This window comes from Plasmodium gonderi (assembly GCF_002157705.1).
Source record: "Plasmodium gonderi DNA, contig: Chr11, whole genome shotgun sequence".
In the NCBI taxonomy this organism is placed as follows: domain Eukaryota; phylum Apicomplexa; class Aconoidasida; order Haemosporida; family Plasmodiidae; genus Plasmodium; species Plasmodium gonderi.
Genome location: NW_021628936.1, coordinates 287675 through 310778, shown reverse-complemented (window position 1 = coordinate 310778; position 23104 = coordinate 287675). Strand labels below are relative to the sequence as shown.

The window sequence follows — 23104 nt, the reverse complement described above, 5'->3', positions numbered from 1 at the left end:
CAGGCATGGAAACCATTAGTAGCAAATGAATAAGCAATATGGTGCCAAATATGTGTGCAGGAAGATCCCTTCTGTTTCTCAACTTCCCACGTCTTTTTCTATAAACGATAGACTTAATACAAATAAGAGTAAAACAACTTTTGCTGTTCATCGTTTTGGAAGTTAGACGGTACAAAATGTTCATCATTTATAGTTATGATTCTGTCAAAATGTTCACATTCCGAGGGCACTTGTACATATTTATAAAAGGAATAAATGGGAATGGTTGGGATTTCCTTCATTTGATTTGATATGTCAGTAATTAATTTAAAATTATTTAAATGAAAAACTAAATCTTTGGAGTAATTAAAAAAAATAGCCTTAACTTTTAAATTCTTGTTTATTTTTTTCGCCTCATTGATGTAAATTAATCTGTTTTTTACATACGTATTTTCGTTATCCATTATTACATTTTTCCCACTAATAATATATTGTCGTAACATATTTATGCATTTATTTTTTGTTTTTAATTCTTCTAAATTTATTTGAATAAAATTTGGGAAGTAATTTTTACAGAAGGTGGTTTTTCCGCATCCAGGGGGTCCAATTAGAAGAACAAAATTTTGTTCATGTTGTGGTGGAGAACTGTGAAGATCTGCTCGATCCAACAAATGTCGGACGCTATTTTGGCTTTTCTGATAATTTAGTTCATCTACATTTTTTTGTAAACTTAAAGGATTAAAGGAAAATTTGGCTGACAAATTATTTTTTATATTTAGAAACAATTCTTCAGGTGTGTAAAATTTGGCATTTATATTTAAAGCAAACTTTAAATCAGTGTCTGTATAATCCTTTTTTAACTTTTTGGCTATTTCGTTTATGTTAATGTTCACGTTATTTTTGGAATATACATATCTCAGGTGATTAATAAATTTGGTTTTAAAATTATCGTCATAAATTCGGTTGGCATTATCTCCTACATAAATAATTTCATCAATTGGACCTTTATTATTCTGTTTAGCAAAATTATACATTCCAATTCTCGGTTTTCTATACTTGTCATTTTTTAATGCTAAATAGCATTCTAAGGGTATCCCTATTTTTTCTATAACATCGTCAACCCTGTTTACTATATCTACAATACTTATTTTACCTGTACTTACTCCTTTTTGGTTGGAGAAAATGATAATTTTGTAATTTTCTGCTCTTTTTTTTTTCAAAAAGTCTATTATATCTGAATAGAAAATGTAATCATTCTGGTTTTGTGCAGGTTTGAAGAATGAGCGAGATAAAATTAATGTGTTATCTAGATCGAATGAGAAAAATTTTCTGTAAATTTTGTCTTCCGGCTCTTTAACAATTCGATACAGCAGACTGTCATCTACCTGTGAAGGACAAAGTGCGAAAAAATGGGCAGAGAAGGTGCGAAATGTGACGAGGTATAAGTGAATGAGGGCTAAAAATAAAGGAACCCCTTTTTTTAATGTATGTTTTACTATGTTCCATTTGTCATTAGGCAATTCAAAATGGGAGATGCGTCTCTTGATCATTTTATTATGATGGCTATTGTTTCGAAGGTTGTATGTAGGTTAATCATGTACACGATGATTTTATATTTTTATCAAAGTCGTTAGATGAGGGGGCAGTAGTAGTGGCAGTTGTAGCAGTAGCGGCATCGTTAGCAAATCAGGCATAAATTAAGCCGTGCATTTATTGAGATTCGACAGCTGGGGTGAAAAAATAGTAAAGTGAGATTGAGACTTTAATCGTTTAACTCATCGCGTATTACTCTGTAATAAATTGTAATTTTCTTCAGAAGAAATTAAAGGGAAGAAATATACATTTGATTTGTTATTGGCTATACTCACTTTCTTTTCTTACTATTTTCATCAACACATTTAATTAAACGTGTGTATACATGGGTAATATGAGCACCCCTGTAAAATATATAAAGCACATTGAGCAAGGACTCGTCACATGTCCACCAACTGTCGGCTATAAAAAATAAAATAGTGAAGGGGAATGGCATAATTTTAAGGGGTTCACAATATACGAAAAAATGTTTTACCTCATTCTGCAAAAAAAATGATAACGAACACTAAAAAAAAAAAAATAAAAATAAAAAAAAAAAAAATTTTCAGACATGCGAATGGGGAAAATTTTTCAATGTGAGATGTTAAATTGGGATTTTTCGTTCCTTCCTTAAAAGAATAAAAGAAACAAAATAACGCATAAAGAGAAAAAATAGAAAAATAAGAGGGAAGCATGCTTAGAAATGGTTCTCCTCGCTTGCTAAACTATTTTAACAATTTTTGCGAGGATACAAAAAACATTCAGAAGAAGAACACCTTAGTCATTGTTATGTGATAAGAAATCTCAAAGGATGTTTAGAATAAATGGTTTTTTGAACTTGCAAAGGGCGTTTATGAGCTCATACCTAAATTATAACAAATACACAATAAAAAGGAAAACATACATAGCAACCGTTGAAAATAAATACACCCATGTAGTTCTACTAAATAATATAAGTCATATTGGCGAAAAAGGAGACATTATAAAAATAAAAAGAGGGTTCGCAAGGAACTTAATTAAAGAAAGAAAAGCTGTTTATGCTACTTATGAAAATATTGACTACTATGCTGATAAGGAAAAATATAAAAGAACAGAACATGTTGATTCAAAAAAAGGTGTAGAGATAAAAGAAGATTTTGAAAAATATTTTACACATTTGAAAAATATAGACGTAACTATTTACCTAGATGTATACAAATACACAAATAACGTATCATATGGATTATATGAATTTTTTAATTATATTTCGCATAATTACGAATTGGATTTAACTTGCCAAAATTTACATAAAATAAATTATTATAAAAATGAAGAAGAATACAAAAATAATATATATGAACAAATTTTTTCAGACACATCAAATGACAATGATTTGATTATCCAGAGCAATTTGATTTTTAAGTATACAGGAATTTATGTCATTTATTATTTTCTTTTTATCCAAAATGCCAAGTTCTTAAACGAAATTGTGTTTAGGATTTCGTCCTTGCAGGAATATGAGTAATTACAACATAGCATTGAATATGAGCACATGAATAATACATGTTCCAACGCATGCGAATTTTCATTGCAATCAGCTGATGTGATGGGATTGCAAACAAATTTTATGTTACATAAATTGTCATGTTGTTATGCAATTGAGTTATATATATATATATATATATATTTTTTTTTTCCAGGCTTTTAAAGGATGAAAAGAAGGATAAGAAATCTGAAATAGTATATCGAATAAATTGACAAGGTTGAATGGAAAAAAAAACAAAAAAATAATATGTTTATCCACAGTGCACATTCACCCCTATATATCCATGACAAAATGATGTCTTAAGAGTCTTAAATGAATTAAGATCCATATGACTTATGTGCTGCAATTAATTTTTTGTGAGCCATAAAAATGTCTTTTCTTGGATAAAAACAAGGCAAATATATAGTGTGCAATTTACACTATCATGATTTTATGTGTACGCAGTCTATTTAGAGAATGAAAAAGGAGAGAAGTGTGGAAATTACAAAGGTGCATATATGCATATATATATATATATATATATATATATATATATATATATATGCCCGTAAGCACGAACGACAAAGGAGTAGAATATATATGAACCGAAAAAATGTCCGTACATGAAAAAGTAGTACCTAAAAAAAATTGGCACTGAAAAATAGCCATTATGAGAATAGCAAAAAATGCCCCTTCGAAATAATTGGTTGCATTTTTTTAGAAATCGTTCTCAACCACTACTATCGGTACCAGATATAAGAAACACTATTCTGACATGTCCTCCAAAATAAAATCAACGTTTTGGAAAAACTTGACATTTTGCTCATTTTTCAAAGAGAGTAAGGAACTTAATTTGTTTCTGATAAAATCAATGGAGCCATATTTTTTTATAATTTCTTTTGTCTCCTTCGTGTGTAAGTTGTGGGACGTATGAAAGCAAATAGAATATATATACAAAAGTTCAATATCATTTATTTTGTGATTAATTGAATGCAAGACTTCAAATATTGATTTTCTTAATTCCTGGTCATTATTCTCGTTTAATATTATCACATAATTGAAGAATATTTTCATAAATAATATATTAATATTAAAATTATTTGATTTAATTTCGGAGAATTGTTTAATAATAAAATTGTACTTTTTATACATGTAATATCTAGGGGTTGATAAACTAAACATATTTAAATAAAAGCGAAGGCAACACAATAGTAAAGAATCTAGTTTATTTTCCTCATTTTCTTTTAAACCTATCGAATTGGTTACGTAATATGTAACACAATCATAAACCAATTTAAATGTGTTGAATGCATATTTATTATTATATAAAAAGTCACAATTTTTATTTAACACCAACACTCTAAATAAGTCTATCACTGGAAATATATGAAAGGGGGGCCAATTAAAAAGTTTTTTAATTAGGTTTATATCTGCTGTGTTAAATTTGTACATATTTCTTATATTCGTTTTGTATAAGTTTATGATATTTGATAATGCATTTATTTCTTCATTGGATAATTTGCATTCCTGTTTTTCGTCACTTGAGTGTAACAAATTAAACTCTTGAATTTTTTGTAAAATTTTATCTAGGGAAGCTTTTTCGATGGTGAACACATTTAAAACAGTAGTAAACTTTTTAGCACCATGGATCGTATTAAAACTGGTGGTGTTTGCTATAGCTGTGGAATCCATATTCTTGAATGCATAATTCTGGTTAACAAAATCGACGATGGATTTTATATTATTAATAGAAATACCTTCTCTTTTGCAAAACATTTCAGCTAGGACATGAACATTATCATTTGTATTGTATGGCATCTGTTTTATACTTCCATATCCCGTGTCTATGGAAATTATTTCATCATAATATCCCTGTTGAAATATATTATCCCCTATATAAAATTTTTTATGGGATTTGTTATCGTCTACTACTTCACCTATAAGCACCCACTCATTGTTCTCATATTTATATGCTTCATATTTTCCTTTGTTTTGGAAAATTTTCGTTTCTCCTTCTTTCCCTAAAATGTTTTTCATATTTTCTACTTTGATTGCATTTCCTGCATTATTTCCACTTTGCTCATTTATGTTTTTTTTTTTACACTTTTCGAGAACCTCTTTTAGTGCATCTGCACTAAGTTTATTCTCTTTTTTGTTGGTATATATGCGAATATAGCTATCATTGCACGCACAAACAAAGTCGCCATTTCCTAGCACTTTGATATTCCATAAGGTATCAGAGAGATAAATTGTCTGTAAGCAAGAAGAATTTTTTTCATCATTCATTAACTGTTGTTTATTTAAATTTGTCATACCTGACTCATATTTTTCCATTAAGTTGTAAATGTCTTTTATACACCATATCTTGATAGTTTTATCGTCACTACAACTGTACATTATTTTTTCTTTTTCATTTACACAAACGCAGAAGATAAAACCTTGATGTCCTTTGTAAATTTTTAGTATATTAAAATTTGAATCATAAATATAAATGGTTTCATCATTCGAAAAGGTAACTGCATTTTTATTTTCATTAAATAATATTATATCCCGAACACTATCATTGTGTATATTTTTAATTTCATCTGTTTTTTCTCCTTCGCTATTCCATATATTCAGTATATTATTTTGCGAAATTGTAAGGAAAAAATCATTCAGGCAATTTACATACGTAGCATATTTATGATTATTTAAAATTCTTAGTATGCTGTAGGTGTACTTATTTCCACAAAGAGGATTTTTTTCATTACCACTCTTGTTATCTCCACTAGTGTTTATTCCCAAATTTTGATTTTCCATATATTCTTTAATTTTCTCAATTCTCCACATTATAACATCTCCATTCCAATCCCCACTTAGTAAAATATTCTCATTGTATTCTACTATACTACATACACTATTCTTATGTCCTTGCAACACTAATTCGATATAGCCATTCAGGTTAAATAGATAAATTCTCTGATCACTCCCTCCGCTATACACATGTAAATGATCTTCCAGTTTTTGTTTGCATTTCTTCAATTCATTTATGCCTATAAATTTACTATAAGTCATTGCGTAAACGAACCTTTCGTGAACTTCTATTTTTCTGTATAGTTCATAATTATCACACAAATGTGATGGAAAAATTTCTATATCTTTGTATATGTTGTCATCAGGTGATACTTCATTAATGGGTATATCCTCATCATTCTTTATTTTCCACACCAAAATTGTCCCAGTGAAATCTGCACTAACTATATAATCAAAGTTCAGCTGGGATTCTTTTAATTCATTAAATAGGGTTTGATTAATTACACAAATGCATCTTACTCCTTTGTTATGTCCGGAAATGATACCTCTCAGTTCGTATTCGATGTCTACAAGGGGATGATAAAGCAGTATCTTGTGTGTATGTGGGTAGAATTGAAAATTGGGATAGCACATGAACTTGAAGGTTCAGCGGATGAGTGTTCAGTAGATGGATGCATAAAAACTCGTTCGTATAACACCAATGCAGATATAGTCACATATATTTATCCACTATTTTTTCTCTTAGATCTTTAACCTCCCATTGCTACTTAAAAGAGACGACACTGATGGGTATCAATTTGAAAAAAAAAAATTTTGATTCTATTTGGATGATGTAATAAAAATAATCCGTTAACCTTTATTTCGAAATTTCGACTGGAGTATATATCCACGTCGAGTTGTCGATTAATATGTCTTACAACAAATTGACAGTTATTTTATTCTTTTGTTATATTTATTGAAAAACTTCGTGCGTCGATACGATCTCTGCCAGATGGCTCGCTTGCATAACTGTTTGGCTATTTAATTATTTGAATTGTTAAATTCATAAAAAATTCATATTGTGATTCAGCCAATATTCAGATAAATTTAATAAACCATGGAAGGAAAATATTTTTTTAAGTTACGGTTGAAAAGGTACGTTTGTTTTGGGGTGGCCGGGAAAAATGCGGGAGCCGGGTATAAAATTCTTAAGGTAATATAGAAGTAATAAAATGTGACTAAAAATATGTTTGCAAAATTATGAACAAATGCATTTTGGAAAAAATGGGAAGCGAGATGATTCCGGCGAGAAAAGGTAATAATTAAAAAAAAAAAAAAAAAAAAATTTTCCTAAACGTATTCATATATAATGCGGACAATGATCAAAATGTTAAGCTTGGATTCTTATGCCAGCGTTATGTGACACATATATATGTAAGCTTATGTACCGAGCAGTGTAACAAAATGTGTTTGGATAAGCCCTTAATGAGAATTACATCATGGATGTTTTTATACCTGAGGGATGACAAAAAAAAAAAAAAAAAAATAATAAAATGGCGAAATGATTAAAAAGGAAAAAATATAAGTTTAAAAGAGGTGCAAAAAAATAATAATAATAAGTGAAACAAATTTGTATTTTGCCCTAAGTTCCTTTATTTCAGTATCTTAAACATAGTTAAACAATAGCAAAGATAAACAAAGCTTCCCTAGTTTTTTTTTTTTTTTTTTTTTTTTTTTTTTTGCCACGTTTGAACTAACAAATCATAATTGCTATAGTTCACGATAAAGTGTTGTTGTTATTTCTATTTTTTTTTTTTTTTTAGTAATATATTTTTCTTAATCACCCAAAATAGTACTGTACACCAAGGAAAAGGGAATATAACTATTATGGTGTTTAACCCCTCTTTTAACACACTCTTTTTATAAACAGCTAAAACTGAAACTAAGACAAAATTGATTATTTCAAGGATAAGGAGAAGTGAAATTAAATGCAGAAGTAATATGGAGTGTGTACGTATATGTTTGTACCTATGCATGCGCATATACGTGTAGGCACGAAGTGTTCATGAGGAACATAAATAGTGTATAACTTTTTTCATTATACGAATTAGAGCACCGTTGGTTCCACATTTATTTATTTATTTTGTCTTGCGTTTTAAGAAGCTTAAATAAAAGAAGAGAGAAGTTAATTTTTTATTTTAAGAAGAAAAAAAAAAAAAAAAAAAATAGAAAAAAAGGATAGCGAAAATAGATTAATGTTTTATAATAAAAATACTGTAACACCATTTTTATGGAAAAGAACATTGAATAGATTAAAAAAAAATGAAAACAATGTTTTCGAATGTACACACATTAGGAATGGTACATGTTTAGATAAAGAGAACTTTCATGAACAAGTTACAAATACAGGAGTAAGAAGACAACTTATCAATTGCAAGCATAACAGATATGTGAATGAAACTGCGGGAAATATTTCCAGTCATACCAGGAAAATAGAGGACACTAAATGCTATAATAATAGTGCAAGTTGCAAAAGTTACCCATTCAGTATCCGAAGTGTTCAAAGTGTTCCAATTGTTCGAGGTGTCCTCGGTGACAGTTGTGGAAGGGGAAAATTTCATATTGGAAAAATCACAAAAAACTATTGTGTAATTCAGCCAAATATAAATGAAGGCAGGAATACGATGGATGATACCATATCCAGGGGGATTACAGAACTGAAGCAAGTAGAGACAGAAAGTGTCCATAGTAATAATTCAAAAGAAGTTCTAAAAGGATACAAAGATACGCTACCGGAAGATGTTAATAATGTAGAATTGCTAAAATGCGTAATGACAAAGAAAAAAAAGAAAATATATAAATTTAAAGAATTTTCAATTTTTTCATTTAACATTTTGGCAAATAGTTTAGTAGACTATAAATACGAGAAAAATTGTTCTAATGTCATGAAATGGATAAATAGAAAAGAAACAATTTTTCAGAATATAATAAATAAGTTATCAGATATCATATGTCTACAAGAAATAGAAGAATCATATTTTACAGAATTAGAAGAGAAACTAAAATTATTACATTATAAAGGATTATTTTTAAAAAAGAAAAAAGAAACATGTCAAGATGGAATATGTATCTTTTATAATACAAAAATGTTTAAGTTATTATTTTTTGATGAAATCATTTATGATAAATCTCATTTTCTGAAAAAATGGCACGTAGGGCTTATAGTAGCTTTAAAAAATTTACATTCCAAAAAGATAGAATATTATGATGAAAATATAATTTCTGATGATGATAGAAAAATGGTGGAAAACCAAAACAAAAACAGATCATCTGGTTGCGTTTTTTCATTAAATGATATTGTTATTGTTTCCAATACGCATCTGATCTTTGATTCTTGTAAGGGGGACGTAAAGCTGTACCAACTGTGCTATATGACTTATCGATTGGTTGTCATGATGAATAAATGTTTAAATTATTTAAGGGTTCTTAAGAAAAAGGTACATATGAATAAGGTGAAGGTGAAAGTGAAAGAAAACGAGGAAGAGAAAAAAGGGATAAAAAAAAATGGTTCAAGAAAAGCAGACAAAATTGAAAACTCTGAAAACATACTTCACGTGGAAGAAAGACTACACGAAACGGTAGCAAAAAGCGAGTGCAAGGATTATCACAAAATAGACAATAGTGGTGTTCTTAGTCCTGCTATAATTTTCTGTGGGGACTTGAACATAACACCAAATAGCTTGTTGTACTACTATATAATTAACAGGTACATAAATTTGAAGAATATAAATCTAAAAAATATTTCAGGTCAGTACCTTATGTTTAAAAAGGAGTACTATGTTTATAGCTATTACAACGGAAATGAAATTAAAAAGATGTTTGATGAAAACATACTTAATGATTTAAAACTTGAGCACTGCAATAGTTTAACAGAAAACATGAAAAGAGAATCCTTATTTTATTTTTTTAAAAATGAAAATATTTTAAACGAGGAGTATTTAATGAGCAAAAATTTTCAGCACGCAGATGAACCATATTTGAAAAATTATAATTCCTATGAATATTCTCAGAACAAATTTAAAGAACGGAAGAAAAACTATTTACCTTCTTATAATCATACAAAGAAAAAAACTAAAGCATTTCCTGTTATCGAACAGTTACGCAATGAACACAAATACAATGAGCAGTTCGAGAAGACGCGCGAGGTAAAGGAAGAAGAGTGCATTAATAATAAAAAAGACCAACAGGAGAATGTTGTTGGAATGGATAATCATATGATGCAGGATGGGGATGAGTATGATGATGATGATGGAGAAGGTGAAGATGATGAAGAATTCGAAGATGATGAAGAAGTCGAAGATGATAGAGAAGTCGAAGATGATAGAGAAGTCGAAGAGGACTGTCAACAGTGTCAACCAGAAAACGCAACGAAAATAGTAAATAATCAACGAGAGGAAGAGTTCGCACTGTACTATCCATTATATTTTGAAAGTATTTATAACAGCTCGGAAGAAAATCGGGTAGAAAAGGAAAAGCCATGTTACAAGTATGATGATATAGACAAATTGAATGATGAGGAAAATAATTTAACTCTTAGTGGTGTCCCATTCACTGTATTTCACGGAAAGCAAAAGGGTTGTGTCGATTATATATTTTATTCGTACAAGACTCTTAAGGTAATGTGAAAATGGAGATTTTGGCATTTAAGAAAATTTCATACATGGGAGAGTGATTCCACACTTGTTTTCGTTTCAGCAACATGCGCATATATCTACATTTGTACACGTGAACATAGATACACATACCCCTTTTCGCATTCCCATCCATGCAGAAAATATCTTGTTCCACATTCCCGTCATTCGACCAACTTGCGAAACATGGATGCCTACCGAATGAGGTAAGCCTGTTGAGCAAAAAATAAGAGAAAAATAAAATAAAATAAAATAATAATAAATAAATAAATAAATAAATAAATAAATAAATAAATGAACAAATAAACAAATAAGAAAAAAAACATTCAATTGTTCTACCCTTTTTATTTTTGAACCTTTTCTCAGTTAATTTTTATCTTCACATTCATTTCTCCACCTTTCAGAAATATTCCTCCTCCGACCATTTGTATCTACGCGCTACTCTAGTTAGAAGGTCAAATAAGTAGAAGCTTAAAAACATGAATAAGTTTATTTTTCAAGATTACTTCATATAGTTGCAGAGTATGTAACATTTTTTTTTTTTTTTTTTTTTTTTTTTTAATTATCAAATTGTATTTTTTTCTTACATTCTCTAATGAAGATTATACATAAATATACCCATGACGCTTTTATTTTTTTAAGAAAAAAGCATTTGCCACTTATTCTTTTCATTTTAAGGACGCAGAAATTCGTATTTTTGTGTAGAAACCTCAAACATTTTACTTAACTGTATGTCTTCCCTATTGATTATATAACTCTGTTTTTTCTCATTTTTTTTTATAAAATGCTTGTGCTTTACTTTTTTTTTTTTTTTTTTTTTTTTCACGTTTTAACCTACCTTGAAGTAATGATAATATATATGTGCTTGTGTAATGGTTAAGTTTTCCACATAATCATTGAACACACGCATTTTTCATACAAAATGAAGAGAATAGTGTACTGAGATGAAAAGCGTGGAAAAAAAAAAAAATCCAAACATGTTAGTTATTTTACGTTAAGGTTCCATTTCGTTGTTTTTTTTACGTTTCTATATTTACTTAGTTTGTCACCCTACTTCTGTTCCTCTTCGTTTGTCTATTTTTAGAGTATGTTACATATTTATTTATTTGATTTATTTATTTTATCTATCTGGGATATCAAAACACTAGTTTTAACTGTTTTACAAAATGTTGACGCAAAAACTGTGTGCAACAAAAAGGTATAGGAAAGGCGGCATAATAAAAAAAAAAAAAAAAAAAAAAAATGGAGTAATGGACATATATTTATACGGACTATACATGAATTCGTTAAAAATTACAGTGTACCATATCAGTTATATGAAATACACACTAATTTGTAGAATTTCATATATTCATAAAATTATTTGATAAGTTTAATTTATTCACTTGTTCGGTTATAAAATGTACTTACGGTAAATTTGGAGATTATTACAAAACTAAAGCAATTTGTAAGAGTTCCATAAGCATGATTGCAGCTGTCCGCACCTTAATAGTAAATTGTTGCGAAGAAATGAAGATGATCTTATGGTCGTGTTTTTTGCAATATGGTTCGACATATATACGGTACTATTTTAACGCAGTCTATATCAATTAGAATTGATATGAACCAAATTATATATCTCAATTGATTCCATTTATTTTATCATATAACTTGTACAACATTGTAAATGATAAATAAAATATATATAATAGTGGGAAATTCTCCCATCCAAATAGTATTTTCCTACTGTGTATGATTCAGTTTTGAATATCTTGTTCGATGTCATAACTTTCTTGTATTAATTAAATATTTTTCAAGTTCCTCTTCATATCTTTTCATATACAATAAATTAGCATATTCTAAATCGACTGTTAGAGAAAAATAGAAAAATTCCTTAACCCGTTCGTCTTTATCTTGTTCCTTCAATTTGCTTTTTTTTTTATTTAATTTGTTTTGATAACATGGGGAAAAGCTACATGATTTTATGCCTTGTTCATTAATTGAACTGGTATTTTCATTTTCCTTTATTTTTGGAGTTGGATCTTTTACTAACATTTCCTCATCACACTGTGTGTCTTCTTTATCGTGATGTTGTATCGCTACTCTTTTATCATTTTGTGTTGTACCTTTTTGACAATTTTCTATTTCTACCTTTTCATCTTGTCTTTTTTGCTCCTTCTTTTTTTTTTCTCTTAAAATTACAAAAGAGTTATAATGAAAGGTAGTATGGTAGGTGTAAGATGGTGGGATAGTTTTGATAAAATTGTGAAGTATAACTGTAAGTTTGTTAATATTATGATGTATCACACTTGATAAAACAATTATTTCGTTTTGTTGATCATTTATATTTGTAAATATAGATTCTTCTTTAGCTTCATAATTATTTAATGGATCTAAATGAAGTAAAATATTCTCTAAGTTTTTTAAAATTTCTACTAACTTATCACACACTGTATCCAGCATTCCACAATTCTGCGTTAGTACATTTTCACTTTTCATTTTAAAATGACCGAAAAGTCACGGAGAAATTGGTTCATTTGCCCCCAGTAAATAATTCATCCAAGAAGAAGCAAAAAAAAAAAAAAAAAAAAAAATGGAGCTACAAATTGAGCATTGTTAATATGGAGAAGATAGAAAAATTGTGTTAAGTAATAAATTCTAAATAAAAATATTACAATCTGTTAATGAAGTATTTATATTAAGGAAAAAAACACAAGGAAAGGAAACAGATGTTTTATGGGGAACTTGAGCTATAGAGAAGCGAGGTGTTATAAGTATATATATAAGGTTTATACACATTTCCTTTTTTAAAGCAAACAATTGTACTTGGGAGAGAATTGAAAGAAAAAAAGAAAAAAAAAAACAGAAAAAAAATGAAGTGAACATTGTGAGTAGTAGTAGGCAGCAGAACATTTAAGAAGGAAGGGAGCGCATGTATTAAATATACACTACATCCACGCATGTGTTTCAAATATGTAGGCCCTTGGCACCTGAACAATTGCACTAGTCTAATAGGGCTCCGGCGGGCTGAAGGAGATATGTGCTCAACTGAATTTAAAAAAAAAAAAACAAAAAAAAAACAAATATGATCATAAATAGGATCATAAATAGGATCATAAATAGGAGCATAAATAGGAGCATAAACATGCATATACACATGAACGTACATATAAATAACCCTTTTCAGAAAGGTGAACACCAGCATCTGAAAGGCAAACTATCCTGGCAGCCAAATGGAAACAAAATAAATATATTTGAAATTTGATCATATCAAGTTGTGGAACAGGCAATATAAAATTTATCCCTTAAGGGAAAAAAGCAAAAAAATATATATAAATAAAATAGGACATATTAACACAGCCAAAAAGATTGGGAGACGTTACGAAGGGACGCAATAATGAACAATGTTGCAAACTCAGGGTGGGAAGAAGATGATCAGGCAAGAGGTAAGACTATGTGAATATGCGCACATTTTTATGAAGGTCCAGCGGGATAAATACATATTTGTGAACTCATAGAAATGTCGCGAATTTCCTTTTTAGTAATCTTCATAGTCGTAATGACGACCTGCACATTTGTGTTCAGCATTTCACTAATGAATAAGACTCCCATTAGGCATAGGATCCAAACTTTTGAAAAGAAGGAAAAGAAGAAAACAAAAATAGGAAAAAGAAAAAGGGCTTATTTTATAAGGCACCACCAAATGTATGATCGTGGAAAACATAATATTCTAGAAAAAAAAAAAGAAAAAATGTATTTAAGGATTTATGGAAAAGATCATAGAAATCCATATTTGGCGTATGAACATGTGAATAAAATAATTGAAAACAAAAAATACGAAGTGGGCAAATTATTAGAAGAAAATTTCGAAGAAAACAACCCTCTACAAATACGTATGAAATATTTACAACACACAATAAATAACAAATTATCAGAAAGTCTAAAAAGAACATGTCCTGATGAGAAGCATAGATTATCAGTAGTAGCAGATGTGAAGAGAAAGGTGTTTTGTAGTGTCACTAGAAGTGATGAAAAGGGTCATACGACAGGTGACAGAGGGGTTGAAATTGGAATGGAAGAAAACGAAACAGACATTGTAGCAACAGGAAAGAAAAGAAGACATTTAGTGAATGAAGAAAATTACATGTATCAAAACAATTTTCTCAATTTGGCAAACCCGGGTAATGTCAGTTTGATGCTGCACGAAATAGGTTTCGATGTCATAATAGTAAATATCGACAATCTGTCAACCCAAGGAATGTTAAACGATTTACACGATGTTGTTAAGAGTACAAGAAAATTAAGTCGAAATGTCAGACCTGCTGTGGTAGTTGACGATGTAATAATTCATCCAATTCAAATTGCGTTAGCAGTGGAAAACAAAGCAGATGGTGTTATTTTAAATTTATCATATTTAAAAAATGATTTAGAAGATATGTTAAATTATTGTGTTAATTTAGGAACTCAAGCAATTGTTGAAGTACACGATTACAATGATATTTATTATGCTACCCAGTGTGGTAGTTGTATCCTTATGATTAATGAATTTGATTTTTTAAATAATCAGTATGAGTATAATCATGCCATAAAGGCTATAAGTTATACTATACCTGAATTAGTTACCATTGCGAAAATTGATGTGTATGATCTAAATTATGTACAAAAGCTAGGGAGCCTAGGATATGACAGTATATGTTTAGAAAAAAAACTTGTACATAATGATTTGCCTGAATTTGTTCGGGCTTGTAAGAATTGGAATGCTCCTCACAAAACTTTGCTTTATATGAATAGAAATAGTTATTTAAAGGATTTTTTGACATATAAAAATAATCCATCAGAGGAAAATCATAAAGAAATTACGGATAACTTGAAGAAATTTTATGATAATAAGAACCTTCAGAATAGGACCTCCCACGAACTTTTAAAAAATTATGAGAAGGATTTTATCGATATCGTAGATGACGGTAATGATGGGAAACCACCTGTGGCTCAAAATATGAAACAAGACACACAACCAGTTGGAACCGAAGAAAAGAAAAATGACGACCTCCTAACAAAGGACGAAAAAAAAATCGTTCAGAATTTTAAGAGGGAAAAGAAAAGAGAATTATTTCTTCTGAATCAAATGAGAGACATAATTAAAGAAGTGGATGATCAATGCAAAAACTATGATTCTCTTTCAGATGAAGAAAATAAAAAGAAAGAAGAAAAACTAGAAACTCTTTTAGAAAATTTCACGAAAATGGATAAAAAATTTTTAAGGGGATTTTTTTCAGATGAAGAAATTAAGAACATAGAAAATAGTATAAAAAATTCTGTGAGCCAAAAGAAAAAAATCGAAAATGGGGAAATAAACACAGATAATAATAGTGTGGCTAGGGATATGTATGGAATGCCAACTAACCATGAGGATGATTTTGACATTTCTAAATTGACAAAAGAGTTTTTTGACAGCGATGCTGGAAATGGAAAATTTGTTGATGATAATTCCCCTAAATTGAGTGATAACTCCATAGGCGATTATTCAGATGATACATCTTCGAGGGGACTAGATTCCCAGTAGTTATGAATTTTGCGTTTTGCATTTATGTCTCGTTGCTATTGTTTGCTCTACCCGTTCATCCTCTCCCCCACCTCTTCGTTGCATTTCATTTCGTCGCGTTTTACGTCTCGTCAGTATGTATATATATATATATATATATATATATATTTATGGTATATACTTTTTTTGGCTTTTTACGCACACTTGCGCTGCTGTTATTCCCTCCTTCATTAGCAAGCTCGAATTTGCAGCCCACTCTTAAGTTTTACAAAATTGGTAATGTTCTTCATTACAGTGTTTTATATTTTCTTTTTTTTTTTTTTTTTTGTCTTTATTTTTTTTCTGTCTCACCTTTGGTTTTTGTTTTTCTACATAGGGCGTTTTACCCATTTCCATTTCTTGGGGCAAGGTTACATATTTGATGAGTGAATTTTTCTCAAATTTTCACGAACTTGTTTAACCGTTACACCATCTTGATTTATTTATTATTTTTTTTTATTTCTGTTTTTATTTAATTAAGTTAAACCTTTCTGCCCAGAAAGACCTTCATGACACACTTTATTTTTTTTGATATATTTGTAAAAGGGTTAAAAATAAGACCTTCCCCAATGCACATGCAGAATTCAGCCGTGTGTGTAAAAAATGGGGCTATCATTATTTATGCTTGCAATTTTTACATTTGCAACACTGAACTAATTAACAGAGGCTTTTTCCAATTTATGAGACAAGAAAAGGAAATGAAAAATAAAAATAAAATAAAAAAATTATTAAATAAGGAATTTGTGCAATTTTGAAAATAAACAAAATAAATGACAAAAAGAAAATGTAGGTTAGAAGGTTTAATTTTACATATATTAACAAGAGTGCAGAAATTATTTTAAATTCTACTTTCCATTGGAATGTTTACAGTTCTAGCTGAAAAAACGAAATGGTATTGTAATACTAAATGCTATAAGGGTATATATATATAACACTTTTGTGCAAACTTATTCTTTCATTGGACAGAAATTGCTAAGATTTTGTAGAATCATAATGCGATAGCAAATTGAGACAAATACATATGTAGAATAAGGAAACTAATGAAATAAGTATGTAGCATTTTCCTACATATCTTCCCTTGAGGGGTGTACATAATAAAAATAAATAAGTAAAACAATAAAATGTGAAAAAGTAAAAAAAAAAAAAATCTAAGTTCCTTCAAATGTGTACACATACACATATATATTCCTTTTCTTTTCCTTTTTTGTAACGATAAAATGGAAAAAAAAAAAAAAAAAAAAAGGAGACATTGTATATGTACATTGCCTATATATGCGTGTATGCATTATAGGGGCAGACCTAAATAACGAATTTAAAAAAAAAAAAAAATACAAAAAAATATTAAAAAAAAAAAAAAAACATCGTGCTTATATATCATCAAAGGGTAACTATGATATATATCTTCATTCTTATAATAACAATTGCGCAATTAAAAGTATGGACAGAATGTAAGTTCAAGTATGTTAGCAATACAGAGCTATTAGTAGAGAGGGTTAAAAGGGGGAAAGAGGCATTCGAAGATGTGCTGAAGGCAAAAAAAAAGGCAGAAATTGAATATGAAGAAAAGAAAAAAAAAAGAAGAAGACATGGTAGAAATGAGAAAAATGAAAAAAATGAAGAATGGGATGAAAAGGAGGATAGTACATATGTAAAAGAAATAAAATGTTACGAATACGTACTAGACCAGCTAAACAACTTAAACGTGTATAACTGCAATGAAATAAATGAAAATAATAAATCCCTATTGGCCTTAGCAAAAACGAAATGCATTTTTGTAAAATCGGTAAGAAGTTTTCCTGACGAAAAATCGGGTTGTATATTAAACCCAAAGAAGTTGAATAAATTACAAATATATTTATATAACAACAATTTGTTTGATCAATTTAGAAATGAAAATTTTTATAAAATGTTAAACCTAGATGAGTTAAGGAAAATTGAAAAAACAAAAAATCCATGTCTTAATGATATTGAAAATGATGATAATAAATATGAGAGTGTCTCAAATGACGTTTTTTCTTCAAGTTCTAAAAGGAATCATATATATTCTAGCACTGATAACAATTTCAACAATAGTTACAAAATTACCTCTGAAGAAGATGTGACACGTGAAGATATCTATTTAAAAAACATTTTATGTGAAAATTTAAAATACAAAATTGTAACGAATTGTACTACCAGTGACAGAATGTCTGATACTGCCTTTCAGATTTATCACTCCGAGCTAAACCACATCGATGATATTTGCTTTTACATACAGTCATCAGAATGGAATAGACGAACTGATGAAAATGTGAGGATATTACGCACCTGGTTCGAGTGCGGGTGTACAAATGTGTACCTAAATAGACACACCCATGCACGCATAAGAGCACATATACCCCTTTTTACACACCTTTTTATACCCCTTTTTACACACCTTTTTATACCCCTTTTTACACACCTTTTTATACCCCTTTTTACACACCTTTTTATACCCCTTTTTACACACCTTTTTATACCCCTTTTTACACACCTTTTTATACCCCTTTTTACACACCTTTTTATACCCCTTTTTACACACCTTTTTATACCCCTTTTTATACACCTTTTTATACCCCTTTTTATACACCTTTTTATATATATATATGCACGCTTTGATTTCCCTTATGTATCTCCACCCCCGGGGCCTCTAAAAAAATGGAAAAGATTAATAGACTCGCGGAGACCTCAGTAAACATAACCAGGCAGATGACTACCAATTTAGAAAACATGAAGTTAATAGAACATGCACAAGTCAAGCAAATAGAAAATACAAATAGGTAACTAAACGGATCTATAATTGATCTTGAACATGCATATCCATGTGAGGCTTCCTGTGTGCGGAGGGAGACGTATTTACCCAAGCATGTTGACAATACCTTTTTTCGGATTTTATTTATTTTTATTTTATTTACCCAATATTTATGCCCTTTTTGCTTTTTCAGATTTGATAGTTTTTTAAAAGGACTTAAAAATGATTTTAGTGAGGTTATACATATTTTAATAAAAATAAAGAATCACCATGAGTCTATCACTAGTAAACATAAATATAGGAATATATATAAAAAAAAAGTTTTTTTTTTTTTTTTAGAAAAAAATTACAATTTAAATGTGACAATCATTTTTTTTTTTTTTTTTGTTTTATTTCGAAAAAATTTGCAGAATTTGTTACAGGATTTAAGATGCTTGTAATATACTTGTTGATACTACTACTGGTTCTTCTTATTACATCCCGAAGTTATGCGTCCAGTGGTCGAAGAAAAATTATATCTTGTAATAAAATGAAATAGATAAATGCTGTGTGCAAGAATTCTACAATAAAAAGGGGACCTCGTGAGGATGTCCCGTACATATTTGTATATTCTTATATACATATAGAGAATCACATGAATGCAAGTATACATATCACAACCCCCACTTCTCCACATTGAATCATTCCCATTATTAGGTGTGTTTTTTTGCTGCTTTACGGAACTGATTTTCAAAAAGATTGTTACTTTGATTAGGAAATATGCATTTCTGAAAATCAGCGATAATTTAGTCGATTATTCATTAAAGGGGATTAGATATGTAAAAAGACAGAAAAATTAAAAAAATAGAAAAACGGGAAAATAGCTAGATAAGAAATATAAATATTATCGTACACAAATTCATAAGCCAATTGGGGTCTTTTCGAAGTCGATTAATAGTATTCACAATTAGCTCAATTTGTGTTAGTTAAATCGATTTTTTTTTTTTCTCCCTACGCCTTATTCTTTTTAGACATTTGTTTTAATTGGCATTAAAATATTAATGACTACTATAATAACGTAATAACGGAATATTTCTATATTTAAGTACATTTTACCATAAGATGTAATATAGTCGTTAATGCATTATTTTCAATTTTTATTTTGATACTTATAATTATCCATGGGCATTCCTTTCAGTTACAAAGAGCCAGTAAAAATAATCGAGGAAGAATTAAGATACATAAAAAAACTTGTTGAAAAAAATGACCAACATCAAAACCGCTTTAGGGAGATAAAAAGACAAAACGAACAAATACATCATACTGTGGACCATGAAACGGGTAAGTTGTTAAGAAAAAAAAAAAAAAAAAAAAAAAAAAATTATGAAATATTCTGAGGAATACATATTTTTTTTAAAACATTGATTTTAACGCAATAAAAAAAAAGAATGAGAAACAATGACCCAAGTGCCTTTAAAGAAAATTATAATTTTATATTCCATTTTTGACTCCATTTCAGTTAATGTTCTAAATTTATGGTTAAATTACAATGATTATCTTGATTCAATATATTTGGAGGATGAAGATTTCAGCATAGGTAAATATTGTACAGTATGTAGAGAGAATATTTTACTGTCTTTACCTTTTCGCAAATATTAATGTGTATATATACATATATCTTCACGCACTTAAATAAAATATTTGCATTCTTTTCGTCCAAATTGAACCGAAATGATTTTAGGCTCTGACAGTGATGTGGAGTTTAGCAGCTCAGACACTTCACTAGTTAGCGAGGATATTCAACCCAAAGAAATCGAAGAGTAGAAAATAAAAATAACTAAACTATGGAGTATAATATGATTTGAAGAACAATAATGAGAAAAACGCCAATAGGCAGATGAGGCTGTTATTGGCTAAGCCATTCATATTTTCATTTACTCCAATTTTTTACTTAGATTAAATGAAGATGCCATCGGAATGAGAATAAAATCACTGCATAGAAAACATCGCCCCATTTTTTTCCATTACTTCCCTTCGCCAACAAATGTTAAGGCGTACACGGAAAGCCCCATATCCTTTAGTAAGACAAACAGTCAACACCTTTGCACAAGATAGTGAATGGTGAATTCCAGGGAAATGGGCTTAAAGTATTCTGAACAATGCAATGATAAAATCAAACTTGTGCAATTTTCTATGTACTTAACTTTTTTTTCTACCACAGCCAATGTCATAGAGCACAATCACAACGTAATGACGCGCTTGCGGGAAGAAAGAATGCGTGATTTTGTAATATACAAAAAAGAGAAAAAAAAAAAATAAAATAAAATAAACAAAAGGAGAAAAAAAATAATATCTATATTCTGAAGTTATTATTCTCATGTTTATTCTGCAAAAGTGGTAGTGGTTTGGACAGAAATTTACGAATACTGTCACATTGACAATTCATAATTTGTCATTTTGCTAGGGTTACAGGGAATATGGAAGTGATCATAGCAGTTGTCATAGGGACGAACATAACATCGACGTGAACAGTAAAACTAAACTTCTCGAGAGTGATAAAGAAAAAGAGACTTGTAGTTTATATGACTTAGAAGAAGATGCGATGGTACATAAGTTTTTCTCATTGGATAATACCTAAACTGTTTGCTTAGTCGTATGTTCAGAAAATTTCTACTGTGTGATACAAAGCATTCTTTGGTAGATGTCTTAACAATTCCATGGAAATAAGGATCTCAAACAATATAGATTTCCCTTACATCACGAGTTACATAACAGGATACACACACAAAGTGTTGTAAACACCTTTTATAATCTCCGCATACTTATGAAGGAAATCATTTTTTAATTATATCTTCAAATTAGGAGATATATTCTTATAATAAAGATTTGGTCAATAGTAGCACCAGGATCTCCATTTTTATGGATGCATACGTAAATTTTTCTTTTTATTGCTCATTTTATGCGTTTTTATTTTCCATATATGTTTTTGTTTTGGACATGTTTTTACTTTTGATATAGGTTTTCACTTTTGATATATGTTTTTTTTTATTTCATTTCCTATAGTACTTCTCTCAACACTTTCACGATTTGTCAAATACATCCGTTAGGTCCGACTAATTATCTGTGACAGTTTTCATGACATAATTTGCACTAGTCTTTTAGTTGCATGTAAAGGGTTTGAGGATGAGATCATACATACATATGTGTATACATATGTATGGGATAAACAGAAATTACTCATCCTCTTTATAATAAATTATGCTACAAGTACCCATTCGTGTAAGCCCTTATATATAAATCCAAATATTTGAGTCTATTTACAGCCATGTCAAGCATTTGTTATATATGAATAATTCCAGGGTAAAGGTTAACTTCTCAGGGCTAATTAAAAATATACGTGCTAATATATCCTTATGCTATGCGAAAATTTGTCTTGCTTTGGGAGCACATAATAAAGCGAGAAATGAGCACGTTCGATTAACCTTTTTTATAACCTTTTATTATGACCCTTTATTATGACCTTTTACTAGAAAGAATAAATTACACAAAGAGACATGATGGTTCAACGTAAAGGGTGGCCATAAATAATCATAAAATGGGTTTACACTTTCGTTATATTCTGATGGGAAACTAGCACATAAAAGGGATTGTAAAAAGGATGATTAATTCGCACATGATATTTTGTCATTTCGACAGTTCAAAGTGTGTGCAGTTTTCTGGATATTAACAAGGTTGGGATAAAAGAACTACGTGGGCATACGGTATGGACGATATTATAATATTTTTTTTTTTTTTTTTTGGGGGGGGGGGAAAGTTATGTCTATATGGTGTGCATATTGTAAGCAGTTCATATACATATTCTAAGCGTTAGAATCATTGTTTATAAACAGTACTACTAGTATTTAAAATATATTATATGGGATATTATTTAATTCGCACTTTCTTTTTCTTTTTTTTTTTTTTTTTTTGATCATGTTCTTTTTTGATACACTTAAAAATTTTTAAGCTCAACGCAACCGCACGACTGTTTATCCGTAACTTTTCATAGACGTGATAAAAAAAAATAAATAAAAAAGAAAAAATGGAAAAATTTTCGTCAAAAGGGGCTTTTTAATTTAAAGAAATATAAAATAAGGTGCTACATAAATGTTTATGTGTATATATATATATATATATTTATATATAAATACATAAGCAATAAATTGGGATGAGATATGTAAATTGTTTGAATAAAATTTCAAACATAATTTATGAACGTGCAGTGCGAAGAAATGGAT

At 29.3% G+C, this 23104-nt stretch overlaps 7 protein-coding genes across 7 annotated transcripts; 4 read left to right on the top strand and 3 right to left on the bottom strand.

Moving 5' to 3' along the window:
- Positions 1 to 113: 113 nt before the first annotated feature.
- Positions 114 to 1529, bottom strand: PGO_110740 (bifunctional polynucleotide phosphatase/kinase; the record flags this gene model as incomplete). Its single annotated transcript, XM_028688413.1, has 2 exons — positions 114 to 1364; positions 1476 to 1529. 2 exons carry the CDS (start codon positions 1527 to 1529, stop codon positions 114 to 116), a joined length of 1305 nt encoding a protein of 434 aa, XP_028544214.1.
- Positions 1530 to 2362: 833 nt separating this feature from the next.
- PGO_110730 (ribosomal protein L9) lies at positions 2363 to 3288 on the top strand (the record flags this gene model as incomplete). Its single annotated transcript, XM_028688412.1, has 2 exons — positions 2363 to 3051; positions 3231 to 3288. The coding sequence occupies 2 exons, from the start codon at positions 2363 to 2365 to the stop codon at positions 3286 to 3288; spliced, it is 747 nt and encodes a 248-aa protein (XP_028544213.1).
- A 532-nt stretch (positions 3289 to 3820) lies between these two features.
- On the bottom strand, positions 3821 to 6609 carry PGO_110720 (polyubiquitin binding protein; the record flags this gene model as incomplete). Its single annotated transcript, XM_028688411.1, has 2 exons — positions 3821 to 6414; positions 6603 to 6609. The coding sequence occupies 2 exons, from the start codon at positions 6607 to 6609 to the stop codon at positions 3821 to 3823; spliced, it is 2601 nt and encodes an 866-aa protein (XP_028544212.1).
- Positions 6610 to 8082: 1473 nt separating this feature from the next.
- On the top strand, positions 8083 to 10985 carry PGO_110710 (endonuclease/exonuclease/phosphatase domain containing protein; the record flags this gene model as incomplete). The annotated part of the gene is made up of 3 exons (XM_028688410.1): positions 8083 to 10503; positions 10659 to 10724; positions 10923 to 10985. The coding sequence occupies 3 exons, from the start codon at positions 8083 to 8085 to the stop codon at positions 10983 to 10985; spliced, it is 2550 nt and encodes an 849-aa protein (XP_028544211.1).
- Positions 10986 to 12279: 1294 nt separating this feature from the next.
- On the bottom strand, positions 12280 to 12996 carry PGO_110700 (hypothetical protein, conserved; the record flags this gene model as incomplete). Its single annotated transcript, XM_028688409.1, has 1 exon — positions 12280 to 12996. The coding sequence occupies one exon, from the start codon at positions 12994 to 12996 to the stop codon at positions 12280 to 12282; it is 717 nt and encodes a 238-aa protein (XP_028544210.1).
- A 1060-nt stretch (positions 12997 to 14056) lies between these two features.
- Positions 14057 to 16060, top strand: PGO_110690 (hypothetical protein, conserved; the record flags this gene model as incomplete). The annotated part of the gene is made up of 1 exon (XM_028688408.1): positions 14057 to 16060. The coding sequence occupies one exon, from the start codon at positions 14057 to 14059 to the stop codon at positions 16058 to 16060; it is 2004 nt and encodes a 667-aa protein (XP_028544209.1).
- A 1408-nt stretch (positions 16061 to 17468) lies between these two features.
- On the top strand, positions 17469 to 21465 carry PGO_110680 (nuclear fusion protein; the record flags this gene model as incomplete). The annotated part of the gene is made up of 12 exons (XM_028688407.1): positions 17469 to 18368; positions 18764 to 18876; positions 19042 to 19133; positions 19259 to 19369; positions 19545 to 19666; positions 19859 to 19905; positions 20026 to 20168; positions 20347 to 20424; positions 20569 to 20647; positions 20783 to 20907; positions 21049 to 21113; positions 21292 to 21465. The coding sequence occupies 12 exons, from the start codon at positions 17469 to 17471 to the stop codon at positions 21463 to 21465; spliced, it is 2049 nt and encodes a 682-aa protein (XP_028544208.1).
- Between the last annotated feature and the right edge of the window lie 1639 nt (positions 21466 to 23104).